The 14,167-nt window shown below is 56.5% G+C and overlaps 1 protein-coding gene across 7 annotated transcripts; it reads right to left on the bottom strand.

Annotated features, from left to right (window-relative positions):
- Positions 1 to 3,996: 3,996 nt before the first annotated feature.
- Positions 3,997 to 9,353, bottom strand: REPIN1 (replication initiator 1). Of its 7 annotated transcripts, XR_006213542.1 has the most exons (5): positions 9,108 to 9,353; positions 8,223 to 8,420; positions 5,100 to 6,810; positions 4,540 to 4,656; positions 3,997 to 4,117 (listed from the first exon to the last, which is right to left on the bottom strand). XR_006213542.1 is itself a non-coding variant. In XM_042975031.1 (4 exons), the coding sequence occupies exons 2-4, from the start codon at positions 8,377 to 8,379 to the stop codon at positions 4,632 to 4,634; spliced, it is 1,893 nt and encodes a 630-aa protein (XP_042830965.1). In that variant the 5' UTR covers positions 8,380 to 8,420; positions 9,108 to 9,353; the 3' UTR covers positions 3,997 to 4,631. The 7 variants fall into 7 exon arrangements, 6 of the variants coding, with proteins under 6 accessions (XP_042830965.1, XP_042830987.1, XP_042830971.1 ...); XM_042975031.1 differs by having other exon boundaries at positions 3,997 to 4,656; XM_042975053.1 differs by having other exon boundaries at positions 3,997 to 4,656; positions 5,100 to 6,807.
- Positions 9,354 to 14,167: the final 4,814 nt, after the last annotated feature.

Raw genomic sequence — 14,167 nt, 5'->3', positions numbered from 1 at the left:
CCCCGCCTGATTGGCTGAGCGGCTCAGATGACCAGCTCCGCCCTATCGGAGAAGCCCGCGGGGCGGCCCCTTTGTTCTCCTGAGCCAATAGCCCGCGTGGGCGGGCTGACCTCGGTGCCCGCGGGGCCTCCCGGGGCCCCGCGCAGCGTTAACGCTTTGGCCGCCGGCTCCGGACTCGAGTCCAGGGCTCGGAAGGGAAGGCAACGGGGACGAGCCCGGGTGCTGATGACCCGGCGGCGCCGCGGCACCCTGGTGCTCCCCTCGCCGTGTTCTCCCTCCGGCTCCAGCCCCGCGGACGCGTTCTCAGATCGATCCGGTCGTTCCGCAACTATCCGTCCGACTCAGGGACGCGCCCGCACCGCTCTTGGTGCCGGGATCCGGGGGAACGAGACGTACAAACCCCACTCTGACGCTCCCACTCGAGTGTGCGTGTGACATGGTGGTGGCACTTGGCACTATGGTACACCAAGTCTTAGGGTGAGAAGCAGTACTTGTCTCGCGCGACCCGAGAGAAATCGCCCTCCGCACCCCGCGCGGTCCCAGGCACGTCGTGGGCGCGTGATGGACGATCCTGGGGTCTCTGCGAGAGCCGGAGACATCATTAAATCCAACCCCCTCGCTTTCCCGTCAAGAAACAGCGGTCTGAAGAGGTCACGTTCTTAGGTCGAGTGCCACTGCTGATTTTTAGAGGCAGGGTCCAGACGACCAAGGAGGATCTTCTGTTCCTGGGGATCTTCAGGAAAGAGAATTTTCATTTCTACCCACACTAATTGGAAGCCAAGGTTCCTTTATACCAGTGAGATTCCTGACAGTACTGCCTCAAGCCAGCTAGGTCAACTCCCACCGGCAGGATGCTCTCTGGAGCTGCCTAGAAACTGCCTTTAAGACACGAGGTTGTTAACAAGATAAGCTGGCCGCTCTCTCTCCGAGACTTCCTACAAATCTACCGTTAAGCGGGTGGACCTCATTCTAATTACTCTAAAGCTGCCTACTAAGCATTTGCCACGGCCCCAGCTATTGTTTGGCCGCCTAACAATAGATACTGTTGGACTGAGATTCTGTCAATTTTGCCACTAACTTCTGTGCAGTTTTTACAAAAGATACTTTTCTGTCGCTGGACTTTGACTTGACTGTAAAGGAGTTAATAATTTCCTAGTTAGATACTTACCTTCCTGGATTTTTGCAGGACCCAAATTGTTCAATTGTCTATGGAAGCATTTATAAAGCATAAAACCCTATACAGAAGCCACTCGGCCATCAACCTTTTACAGAATCCCATTCGTCTCTTCATTTTCTTGATTGCCTACTGAAGGTTTAACAAAGGCTTGTGTAATTCCAGTATGCTAGTTCCCAGATCTGCCACTGGTTATGAATGAGAAGACCACTTCTCGCTGGACATGGTTCCTCCTCTAAAGAGTGCAAGACTTCCTCCAGCTTGACATTTCACGACCAAGAGTATTTCAAGGACCAAAAGAATGAAGCCCATCTGGGATCCTATTTGCATTAAGAAAAAAGAGACAGACGGAGCACCTGGGTGGCTCAGTTGGTTAAGCCTCCGACTTCGGCTCAGGTCTGGATCTTGAGGTTTGTGAGTTCGAGCCCTACACCAGGCTCTCTGCTATCAGCACAAAGCCTGCTTCTGATCCTCTGTCCCCCAGTCTGCCCCTCCCCCATTTGCATGCACCCATAAGCTCGCTCTCTCTCTCTCAAAAATAAACATTTTTTTAAAAAGGAAAAAAAGGGGCGCCTGGGTGGCGCAGTCGGTTAAGCGTCTGACTTCAGCCAGGTCACGATCTCGCGGTCCGTGAGTTCGAGCCCCGCGTCGGGCTCTGGGCTGATGGCTCGGAGCCTGGAGCCTGTTTCCGATTCTGTGTCTCCCTCTCTCTCTGCCCCTCCCCCGTTCATGCTCTGTCTCTCTCTGTCCCAAAAATAAATAAAAAACGTTGAAAAAAAAATTTTTTTTTAATTAAAAAAAAAATAAAGGAAAAAAAGAGAAAAGACAGAATGGGGAGCAGGGGGGAATGGAAGACTTCCACATTTAAAAAATATGTCTGTATTATTAAATTTTGACAAGATAATTGAGTACTTTTGCAACTGTAGAAGAAAAAGGAGGAAAATAAAACCGGACACCTCGGAACAGAAGCATAGCTCCTGTCTGCAGAACTATGGCCCCTCCAGCCTGAGCATTTCCTCCTTCAAGACTGCTGTCAGCAGTGCGCCATGCTGAGCAAGGATTTGGGAACCACCTGGTCCCCCAAGGGACCCAGAAAGGACCCACGGACCCAGCTCTGTCACAGCTTTACCAGCCCTCTCAAGGCAACTTCTGTGGCTCTCCCTTTTTCGGGGCACTTGGGTGGCTCAGTCGGTTAAGTGTCTGACTTTGGCTCAGGTCATGATCTTGCGGTTGGTGAGTTCGAGCCCCAAGTCAGGCTGTGTGCTGATGGCTCGGAGCCTGGAGCCTACTTCAGATTCTGGATCTCCCTCTCTCTGCCCCTTCTCCACTTGTGCGCCCTCTCTCTCTCTCAAACACAAATAAACATTTAAAAAATGTTTAATAAATAAAGGTGATGGTTTTTCAAAGTCAGGAGCCCTGGTCAGATCCCCTCTCCCACATGCTTTTCCCCAACCCGCAAGTAAAAACCCTAGATGCCTGAGGACCTGTCTCCTGCTCCCTGCCCATCATCTCCAGACATTGACCTACTTTCCTGCCCTCCCCCCCCCCCCCACCAAAAAAGCATGGTTCCCCTTCCCTTGAAGCCCTGGGGTCCCATAAAGAGAGATAGTGGAAGTGAGGCATTCTTGAGACAATGCTTCCAGTCTCTGAAAGATAATTTGCCATTTACCACACAGGTTTTTCAGTGGCTCCCTACCCTCATAAACCCGTATGAAACTTGGAAGCTATCTACTTCCATCCTACACGCTTGGGATGGGGGAGTCCCCATCGTCTCTGCTGTCATCTGCATACACATACACGTCCTCCCCGGACTTGGGCCTCTTGGAGGTAAGGACAAGATCTTGTCTTGGGAAACCCCTAGTTTCCATTGCGACATCAAGACCATGGTGGGCGTTTAATGATGATCTGCCCCCAAAGCAGCAGCATACTGCATTCACCCGATAAATATGTGGCAGGGGTCAAGAGCACAGGTTCCAGGAGCCACACAGGCCTGGGTTGAAATCTGAAATCTGGATTCTCAGTCATGTGCCCCTGAGCAAATGTTTTCACCTGTGAAAGAAGAGCACCTACCACACCAGGATTACGTGAGACGGTTTAGGTAAACTTCTTTGCGAGGTGCCACTCACATAACCATACTGCGGTTATTATTATGCGCTGCATGCTAGGTGCTGGATCTGTGCAGAAATTACTAAACCTGGCGGGAAAAGGGCCTCCCGATATGTGTCAAAAATAGGCACCCAGGGGCGCCTGGGTGGCGCAGTCGGGTTAAGCGTCCGACTTCAGCCAGGTCACGATCTCGCGGTCCGTGAGTTCGAGCCCCGCGTCGGGCTCTGGGCTGATGGCTCGGAGCCTGGAGCCTGTTTCCGATTCTGTGTCTCCTTCTCTCTCTGCCCCTCCCCCGTTCATGCTCTGTCTCTCTCTGTCCCAAAAAAAAAAAAAAAAAAAAAAAAAATAGGCACCCAAATTTGTAGGAGACAACCGGTGCAGGGAAACATCTGTAGTTCCAGATGTGGGGGGGCTGCAGCGGGCCAGCCTCGAAGGCACTGCAGGACATTCACATCAGACCTTTTCCTCCTGATGACTGGCACCGGACAAGTCTGACTCGACCCCACAGAAAGTCCCCCGGAGAACCAGTCCCACCTGCGGGGTGCACCTGGCCTCCCCCCCCAGGAAGAACTGGAGGCAGGGTGCAAAGGAGCCCGAGTGGGGCACTTGTCCTGTGGCCAACCCCCGCCCCCAAATTCCCCTCCTCAGAGCAGAGTGTGCTGCTGCTCCTTCGAACTACACAGCTCCCCGGGAGAAAGGAACACTCGGCCACCAGCTCTAAAACCAAATCTTTATTCTCTAGTTTGAAAAGGAGGGTAAGCGGTTGTTCCGTTTCATTCCAGAGAACAGAAGGAGCCCCGGTAGGTAGAAATTACAGGAAAGCAGATTCCATTCATTCTAAGGAAGAATTTCTAACAATTAGAATTATCCTACAATAGGACCAGGGCCTCAGGAGGTGGGGACTACCCGTCACCTAAGCGTTCAAGCCGAGACTGGGCATCCATGCCCTAGAAAGGCTGAAAAGGAACCTCGCCCCTATCTTCCTGCCGGCTGACCCTCCATTATCAGTGGGGCAGTCCTTTCCACCATGTTGAGTTCCGGAAGGAGTGGAGGGTTGGGGTGTTCAGACAAAAGCCTGGACACAGGGCTGCTGACAGTCAGGGGACGCTCAGAGCGCCGGGAGGAAGGGGTGTTGACGGTGGGGAGGGACAGGGTGGAGCTGAGTGCTAACAGCAGATGGGTCTCTCTCGGTCCAGGTGCCTATGCAGGGGCAGGAGGAAGGGGACAGGGTGGGACAGGTTACAGCAGCACGGCCTCACCTCTCAGTGCTGGAAAAGGCCCAGGTGCTGCCTAACAAGGCCAGCAGGTTCTCCCAGGTGTATCCAGCTGGTCCACTTTTCCTCCCAAGTGCTCATTTACTAAGGACTGTACCACACCTACTTCCAAAAAAAAAAAAAAAAAAAAAAAAAACCAGCGGAAGGAATTCATAATAAAGGACAAGGACATTAAGGCGTTAACACCAGAGGGGAAGGGTCTTCTTCCTGCCCCCTGGTGGCCCCTCCAGCCAGAGGGCTCTAAGGGGTAAGTGGAGCTGCTATTGCTACTTTTCCAGGGCACAGGACAGTCAGGACAGAACCTTAGCAAACACCAGCTGGAGGCCAGGGTCCCTGTGCCCCCGACAGTGGCCTCCCCGGCCGCAGGGGGGCCAGACCTCCCTCTCTAACAGGGCCCCCAGCTCACTGGCTGCCTCTCCCACCCCTCGCCTACACCAGCAGCAACCTAGGGGCCCCCCGACGGCCCAGGCCCACGGCAACGCTCCCCCGTGAAGGGCTCCCGGGGGCCCCCTCGCCCTCAGCCTCCGCAGCCCCTGCCCTCTCACACATCATGCTTCTTCTGATGGGCCAGGAGCTTCTCCTCGTCGTCAAAGGTCTGGCCGCAGATGGCGCAGCAGAAGGCGCCGTCCCGGATGTGGCTCTTGCGGTGGGTGATGAGATTGGACTTCTGGCTGAAGCTCCGGTCGCAGTCGGGGCAGGCGTAGGGGCGCTCGCCCGTGTGGATGCGCCGATGGGACACCAGGTTGGACTTCTGGCTGAAGGCTTTGCCGCAGTCCGGGCAGACGTAGGGCTTCTCGCCGGTGTGGATGCGCCGGTGGGCCGCCAGGTAGGGCTTGTGGCGGAAAGCCTTGCCGCAGTCCGGGCAGACGAAGGGCCGCTCGGGGGCATGGTCGCGCCGGTGGGCGGCCAGGTGGCTGCCCTGGGAGAAGCGGCGCCCGCACTCCTCGCAGGCGAAGGGCCGCTCGCCCGAGTGCACCCGGGAGTGCGCCACCAGGTGCGTCTTCTTGCCGAAGTTCTTCCCGCACTCGGCGCAGGTGAAGGGCCGCTCCCCGGTGTGCTGCCGCTGGTGGGCCCGCAGGAAGCGCTCCAGCCGGAAGCTGCGGCCACAGTCTTCGCAGCCGAAGAGCGAGGGGGTCGCGGCCGCCGGGGCCCGCGGGGGCGCTCCCGGGGCCTCGGGCGCAGGCTCAAGGGCGGGTTTCAGCGGGGCCTCGGCGGGGGGCTCCGACGAGGCCTCCTGCGGGCCGGCCGGAAGCTGGGGGCTCCCCGCGCCGGGGACGCCCGGCGCGGACCCTTCGGACCGCTTGTGGATCTTGCTGTGAGACAGCAGGTTGGGTTTGTGGCGGAAGCGGCGCCCGCACTCCGTGCACGGGTAGGGCTTCTCGCCAGTGTGGATGCGCCGGTGTGAGGTCAGGTAGGGCTTATTGGTGAAGCGCTTGCCGCATTCGGGGCACTGGTGGGGCCGCTCGCCCGTGTGCACGCGGCGGTGGGCGATCAAGTTGGGCTTGTGCCGAAAGCGCTTGCCGCAGCAGGCACACTGGAAGGGGCGGTCGACCGCGTCTCCACCGGGCCGGGGGGCGGTCACGGCCGGGCGGCCCCGAGGCCGGGGCCCCAGAGCCTTGGCTGCTGCCTCCTCCAGGGCCTCGGCTACGTGAACCCGCTTGTGAGCAACTAGCTGGTCCCACTGGGCAAAGCTGCGGCCACAGTTGCCACATATGAAGGGCCGGGCCTCCGGGGCTGGGGGGTGGCACCTCCGCGCGTGAGCTCGAAGCTGCTTTTGTCGCCAGAAGCGTCTCTCACATTCAGGGCAGGCGATGGGCCGCTTTGCGGCCGAGTGGGCTCGCAGATGCAGAACCAGGGCCACCCAACCTCGGAAGCTCTGCCTGCAGAGGTGGCAGGCGAAGCCCAGATCTGGGGTGGCGGCGGCATGGACCTGGCAGTGCAGCGCCAAGAAGGGGGCGTGCCGGAAGCGCCGGCCGCATTCAGGACAGGGCAGGGGCAGGCGGGCCTGGCAGTGTCGGGCATGAAGCCACAGGGCCACCCAACCGGGGAAGTGCCTTCGACAGTGGGCACAGCGATGGGCCCTGCCCGGGGCTTGGCTGCCCGACTGGGCCACGGAAGTGCCTTGTAACCTCAGCCCGCGGGGCTCCTTCTCCAGGGTCGGGGGCAACTTCTGGGAGGGCCCAGAGAGCCTGGGCTGGGCTGGGCCCATGGCCAGGGGGCCCCTGCAGCGACGTTCCAGCATGGGTTCTTCCTCTGCTGAGGGTGGAAAAGCAGCGTCACTCTGGGGATCAACTCATCCTGCCCCCGTTCCTCCCTGGCCGACCCCAGGCCCGAGAGGAGCTCAAATCTCTGAACTGCTAGAGCCCTTGAATCAGGACTACCCTTCTATTGCCTTCTGTGTTCTGCGTCACTTCAGTCAGGGGCTTCTAGATACCATTCCAAGTGTATTTGTCCTAAGTGTTCATTGAGCCTGGAAACTACCAGAAGGGAGGAACTCTGACACTTCTTGGAATCCCCCTCGTGGCAGTCACCCCGGGTCTGGCATGGAGTAAACACTCCAGCGTTGGCTGCACAAACATTCCTGCCTTAGGACTCACCAGAAAACGCCGTCCCCTCTCCCTCTAGTGCTTTCCACTTTTCAAGTGCTTCCCTGCTGCCCTCGGCTTGTTTCTACTATTTCCTCTTGCTACCTTTGAGTAGCAACCTTGTGAGGCCGGACGAACAGACATTATTAAGCTCCCTGCTTGACAGATGAAGCAACTCTGAGGCATAAGAGGAAGGAGGGAACTTGCCCGAGAGGACACGGTAAACCAAAAGCAGAACCAAGACTAGGGGACAGGCCTTCTAAACTCCCAGTTAGCGTTCTTTCCTCCAAAACACCGGGGTGTGTACAGCTCCCACAGAAACTCCTACGGCCCTTATCCTATTTACCCTCTTCCGGGCTCTAAGCGCACCACAGGGGAGGCATTTCTGGCCTCCCTAACCTCAGTGTCTCAGGGCGGAAGCCTGGAGAGCAAGAGAGAACAGCGCTTCTGGGGAACAGGAGGGCAGCGCTTGGATGGTACTCCCAGGACTGCAGAACGCCAGGCCACTGTCTGTCCAGGCGGTGCCCACGCTCTGCCTGCCTGCCCCCCTCCACCCACACGCGATTAGGACATCGCGAGAAGGAAAGCACCCATGAATCCAAGGAACACCCACAGCCTGTTAGCCTCGGGCCCGGATCCCTGCCTCCCCCGGGGTGGTAGCGATTACTGGGGCAAGAGAAGGGGAGGAAAGACAAGACTGTAATCTGGGTCCCCTGCCAGGTCATGCCCCAACCCCACCGGGGGCTGCCCCACATTCAGCTATTCCGCGGTGCCAGGGAGCCCAGATTCCTCAAGAAGAGCTTCCTATAGCCACTGAGGGGTGGGTGGTAGTTAGCCTCTTAATGGACCTTCGCTGCGGGCTTGCAACCTCCGGACACATCCTCCCTAAATCCCCTAGAGCAGAACTCCTCTGGCGGAGCTCAGACATGACTCATTCCCCACGGCCAGACTGAGCACAGGGAAGACGCTGGTACGAGAATGTGATCCTTCCCCCCTACAGGTGACTTCCTTCCTCCAGGAGGAGATCTGAGCACTGGGGCTGTGGAATGGTGTGGGAACCCAACAAAGAAGGCCAGACTCTACCCTGCAGACCGTAGAGCTGGAGATGAGGCTTTTTCCAGCTCCTCCGGGGGATGTTCCTGGGGATACTTCTGCGGCTGTAGCGCCTGCTTCGGCCCACACTCTGGTAGCCCCCAGATGTCAGAGAAAACTGCAGCAGTAAAGACACCCCTACCCCCATGGCAGAGCTCAGACCTCTGAGCGCAGAGAGGCCAGCCTTACCTGCGGGGAGGGGAGAGAAAACACGCGTGAGGCTCTGAGCTCCTCTAGGGCAGTCATCTTTGTGTCCTCGCCAGCCACAACCCCCTCCCCCACCCAGGCTCGACACCCCGCCCGGCAGGGGAACCTTAATGGCTCCTGGATTAATAAATGAATGTGTCCCCTTCACCAAGGAAGTACACGCCAGCGTTCGGGGGTCATTTCCTCCACTGGTAAGGTCACAGCACGAATTCTCCATGCTGACGGCCAAAGGCCGGCCGATGGCAGAAACTCGGGAATCCCTGCTGGCTCCCCTTCCCCCACCCTCCTCCCAACAGGAATTCCAGGCCCGTTTCCCAAGGGGCTGCGTAGGGCGAGCTAGGGTGGCCAGGTCTCGGTCACAATCCCCTTGCGCCTTCTGGACGGCAAAGGGTCGTGGAGCCCCCACACCCCCCTTTTGTTTTCGCGCGTGTCCCCCGTCCACGTCGCGGACATACGGCTCCGCGCACCCCGAATGGGCCCTTTCGGGTCCCCACGCAGAGCGCACCTCGCGGAGCCTGTGCGCAGGTGCGCGGGCTCGCCCCCCCCTTCGGTCCAGCACTGTCCGCCCCCCCCCCCAAACACACACAGCGCACACACAGTCACGCGCCCGGCAGGTAGGGCCGCCCGCCTCGGGCCCGCGTGGAACCCCGCGCCCTGCCCGGGACGAACCTCTCCGGCGGGGTGCGCGGAGGCGCGTCGCGCGTCCATGAGGCCGGAACGCCGGCGCCGGCGGCCGCGCTCCCCACCCCGCGCGGCGACAGCGGCAGGTTCGAGTTCACAACTGCCAGGCCCGGGCCCAGCCCCCCCGCCGGTTCCCAGCGCCACGTGACTACAGGAGCTGCCGAGGGTCAGTCGCGGGCTGGGGCCGGCGGCCGCGGCCGGAGGGCGGGGCGGGCGGCGGGGCCAGTCCCCTCCGCACCCCTCCTCCCAGCGCCCCCTCGCGGGCTGGGCCGGGTCGGGGGCGGCTGCCGGGAGCCCGACTCGGTAGCCATGGCGACCGCAGCCCGGATTTTCCGGGACGGGCCCGGATCAAGTTTCCCGACCCTTTGTCCCTGCGGAGGACACGCGTCCCTGCGCGACCGCGTGGCCGGGCCGCGGTCCCTGGGCTAGACCCGGCCTCGTTGGCTTCTTCCGAGAGGGCGCTCGCGGCCTCCCGGCCACCCCTGCCCCGCTGCGGCCGCCGTCGGCCACCTCGACCTCTGGCCTCGCTGCAGGATCGAAATACCCCTGGCTGGGGGCGGCGCGGCTGACCCGAAAGTCTGGCTTCTGGTTTGTTCACGAGTGGAGAAAGGAAAGGCCCGATCGCGTGAACTTTACAAAGGGAATGCCCTCAATTCCAGAAATTACCACGAGCAGGCGTTCGCTGCTTCCCGGGGCCGGGGGCATGGGGCCTGGCTCAGGGACAGCTCTCGCACCGGGCATTTCGCTTGGAAGCGCGCGGCAGCCGGTTGGCGAGTGCGGAGGCAGGTGCGAGCCTGCGCCCGTGACTCACCGCCGAGCAGGTGGCCGTGGCTTTCCAAACCATACACTTCCCGGGGTTTCCAGGCTATTACAGTGTCATGCACTTTTGTGCTTTTCAACAAAGTCAATGTTAAGTATACAATCATTTTTAAAACACTTAAATCTGTTGCAACAGTAGGAAATAGAATATAAAAATCTCTCCTACTCTTAGATCCGTTACATTTCGTGTTTTGGTATGTCTCCTCCGATGTTTTTTTCTATGCTTACCTATGCATGTTTGATGTGATTGGGATAATGCGACGCAAAAATGTATTCTGCCCATTTCTCCCATTTTATTGGATATTCTTTTATGACATGATCCTTAATGGCAGAATAAATGTACAGATACATTTTCTTGTTTTTCTATATCATTGATCATTATAGATTCATCCTTCATCGTACATGCCTGATTTTAAAATTCTAGGAGTGGGCAACTGATGGGTCAAAGGCACAGTATATTTTTTAAATGTTTTCTAAATTACCTTCCAGGAAATTTTATTAGCTTTCCCTTGAGAAATGCCCATTTTTCCATCTTATTGACAACACGGGCTATTTTTTTTTTTTTTTTCAAATTTAAAGTCATTGTTGGGGTGCCTGGGTGGCTCAGTCAGTTAAGTGTCTGACTTTGGCTCGGGTCATGATCTCACTGTTGGTGAGTTCAAGCCCCATGTTGGGCTCTGTGCTGACAGCTCAGAGCCTGGAGCCTCCTTCGGATTCTGTGTCTCCCTCTCTCTCTCTGCCCCTCCCCTGATCATGCTATGTGTGTGGCTCTCTCCCAAAAATAAATAATAAAACATTAAAAAATAAGTAAATAAAGTCATTATTTCTCATTGTTTTGAATTTCATATGTCACTTCCTGGATTACTAGTGAGCTGACTTGTTTTTTCACATAGTTATGTGTTGCCTTTTTGTATTTTTTTTTTTTTTTTTTTGGCGAATTTGCTTATGTCCCTTTGCTCACTTTTCTATTTGTATGTATGGTTTTTTTTTTTTTTTTTTAAGTAGGCTCCACGCCCAGCACAGAGTCCAGTGTGGGGCCCAAACTCACGATCTTGAGATCAAGACCCCAGCCAACAACAGTTGGGCCCTTAACCGACTGAGCCCCCCAGGCGCCCCTCTATTCGTCCATTTTTAAAAGCTGGGAAATTGGTTTTATATCACACTGGGGGCTCATTTCTTATAAAGTAAAAGACTTTCATGGTTTCTGCCTTGGGTGTCATATATAGAGCAGCCACTGCACCCCAAATTAAATTTTATGTGTATATTTTTATCACAGAAAATAAGTTTTAATATCTAATAATGTAAGTACTCCCCCTATGCACAGATTTCTTTTTTTCCCCCCCAAAAAACTTTCTTGGCTACAGACAGTCGTTTATTCTTCCAAATAAACTTTAGAATTTGCCCATATTTAAAATTTTTTCTTGTCAATATTTTAAAATCCATTTGAAGAGATTTGAGATTCAGGTCCCTGCATTTGTTTAGGTCTTATTTTACTTCTCACAGTCAAGGTTTCTATTTGTAGATTAAATGTAGGGGCGCCTGGGTGGCTCAGTCAGTTAAGTGTCCAACTTCAGCTCAGGGTATGATCTCACAGTTTGTGAGTTCCAGCCCTGTGTCGGGCTCTGTGCTGACAGCTCAGAGCCTGGAGCCTGCTTCGGATTTTGCGTCTCCCTCTCTCTCTATCCCTCCCCTGCTCACACTCTGTCTCTCTCAAAAATAAACAAACGTGTAGACCAAATGCTGGGCCAGCCCAGAGTAATTGTGAGATATCCATCAGTTCATGGCTAAATGTGATACATCCAAACACTGCAATCCCACAAGCACCCTCAATGGGAAATTCCTTCACAGACCCTCCAAAGTATCTTCCTCTGTTGGTAATCAGAGTCTCTTAGTCGAAAGGCTCTTCACTGAAGTCCATTAACTACTCCCTCACTCCCTGGGCCCCGATGGAAGGAGTGTCTTCCCGCCCAGTCAGGAGTTAAGCACCTGCTGTAACTTCCTCTTCTGGCATAGCCAAAGGAAATGATGGGTCCCTTGCTCTGCAGAGACGAAATGAACACAGGAGTTGCGAGGGATTCCCTGACTTTCTACCAGCCAGGAATTCTAGGCCTTGGTATTTGAGACTTCACCCCTCAGTATGCCTTAGAGGAGGGTGTAGGGGGGGAGGAGGATGTAGGGAGGAGGTACAGCAGCCAGCCAAGTGGCCTGCCCCGGTGGAGTAGCTCTGACGTGCTCGCCAGAGAATGATGGGGTTGGACAGGGTATAGGACCCACCGGACAGCAAAAATTGCCGGGGGCTCAGGGAGGATCCCCCTTCCCCTCCCACGATGGCTGGCTCCCACTACTGGATTAGATGACAAAGTAGGTGGGCATGCCAGGGGATGAGGGGAACCATGTCTCCAGAAATCCTCCTTGAAGAGAATCGAGTATTGTTTAAAATGTTTTCTTAGGCCATAGCATCTCTTTTTATTATTTTTTATTTTAGAGAGAAAGCATGTGCGCAAGCGGGAGAGGGAGAGAATTTCAAGCAGACTCCACGTCCAGGGCAGAGCCGGAGGCAGGGCTCGATCCCACAACCCTGGGATCATGACCTGAGCCAAAATCAAGACTCAGACGCTCAACCCACTAAGCCACCAGGCCCGCCATGATCAAGTATTGTCTGGAAGCCGTCCTGTATCTGCAAGAGGGAAAACCGCGTCCACCTCTCGCAGATACACTGTCCCAGCCGTCCCCACTGGACTCACTGGACATCCAACAAATAGGGAGTCAGCGCCGGCCGTCTGCCACTGGGCCACAGGCTCACCCCTTCACGAGCCACACAGAAATGGCGCGCGCTATTTTCCATGAAAGGATGTTGAGGGGACTCGTAGCCCTGGTTTAGCGATGGAAATCTCTCTTGGGGGGTAGTACTTAATATGAAATGAAACCAAGCAGTTGCTGACAAATTTTGAATGGGTGGCTGTTGAAAAGCTGGAGAGAACGTCACTAACGCAACTAACACTTGTTAACTCTGGCTTGAGACAGCTTCCCGAAGGCAGACTGGAAACCCTCACAGGGCTCAGTCCAGGAGTTTGCGGGCAGCCGGGGGAGGAGGCTGAAAAGGTCCCAGCAGACCTTGGTGGAGGGCATGCCTGCTGGCCCCGTGCACCTGCTCAGGCAGCCCTCCATCGTGAGCCTCCCCCATGGGGATGTGGGCAGAAAGCAGCCGCGGCCCCCACTGAGGAAGGCCCTGAGTGTCCCAGGCCAGCACCCGGGCAAAGGAGCCTGCTCAGTGTCGTGGAAACTCCTCAAGAAAAGATCAAAGCGCCCCTCCTTGTGCAAGGCAAGGCGGTGCTATAAGAGCAGCCCCGGACGGAGGGCAAAGGTCCCCCCCACCCAAACTGCTGCACCAGACCTTCTCCTGTGGTGTCTGTTTTTTTCTGAAAGGAAAAGCACAGAATTGGTCAGTAGCAAACCAGGTAGAGATCTGATTTCCTGCAGTGAAGCCAGTGCCCAGGCGCCTCCCAGCTGTGCCCCCTCACTGCCCCAGGCCCTTCCGCCAGCCTCCCCTACTCTCCCCCCCTGCCCCAGGCCCAATCCTGGGCCAGCATGGCCCTTTATTTGGAAACCTCTCAGATGGCCAGTGTCTCTCTCGGGTTCCACCGGGTCTGACCACGCCCGCCTCTGTCCCCGGCCACCCCCCCACCTGTCTGGCCGGACGCTGCCCAGCCACAAGAGCCCAGTCCCCCCATGGGGCCTTTGCCGTGGCGGTTCCATCCGCTGGGATCACTCATCACTTCCCTCAGATCCCAGCTCGAGTTTCCTCTCCTCCAAAAGCTCTTCCCAGTGAAAGGCCCTCCTCTCTGCACCTGTAGGAGCTTCCTGTGGCCTGCTGTGACAAGTTACCACCAATCTGGTGGCTTAGGACAACACACATGTGTTCTCTCGCGGTTCTGGAAGAGGCCAGAAGTCCAAAGTCGGCTAGGGCAGGAATCGAGGGGTCGGCAAGTCTGTGTTCCCTCCGGAGGCTCTAAGGGAAAATCTGGTCTCCTCACATCCTGCAGCTTCTAGAGCTGCGTCCTGTGTTTCCCGGGGCTTCCCTTCCTCCGGCTTCCAGGCCAACAGTGTAGCGCGTCACTTTGGTTGCCACATCTGTCCCTGTTGGAGTCAGAGCTCCCCCTGCCTCTCTCTTGTGAGGACTCTTGTGATCATGTGTGGGGGCCACTCGAACAATCCAGGCTAATTGCGAG

The sequence above is a fragment of the Panthera tigris genome, chromosome A2, assembly GCF_018350195.1.
Source record: "Panthera tigris isolate Pti1 chromosome A2, P.tigris_Pti1_mat1.1, whole genome shotgun sequence".
Taxonomy (NCBI): domain Eukaryota; kingdom Metazoa; phylum Chordata; class Mammalia; order Carnivora; family Felidae; genus Panthera; species Panthera tigris.
The sequence above is the reverse complement of the archived record's forward strand: the minus strand, read 5'-3'. Positions and strand labels throughout refer to the sequence as shown.

Coding starts and splice junctions, on each gene's coding strand:
- REPIN1 (XM_042975031.1), bottom strand. CDS start 8,379: ATGGGGGTAGGGGTGTCTTTACTGCTGCAGTTTTCTCTGACATCTGGG. Junction 6,811..8,222: donor CCAGCTCTACGGTCTGCAGG/GTAGAGTCTGGC, acceptor TTCCACCCTCAG/CAGAGGAAGAACCCATGCTG. Junction 4,657..5,099: donor CATCAGAAGAAGCATGATGT/GTGAGAGGGCAG, acceptor TTTTGGAAGTAG/GTGTGGTACAGTCCTTAGTA.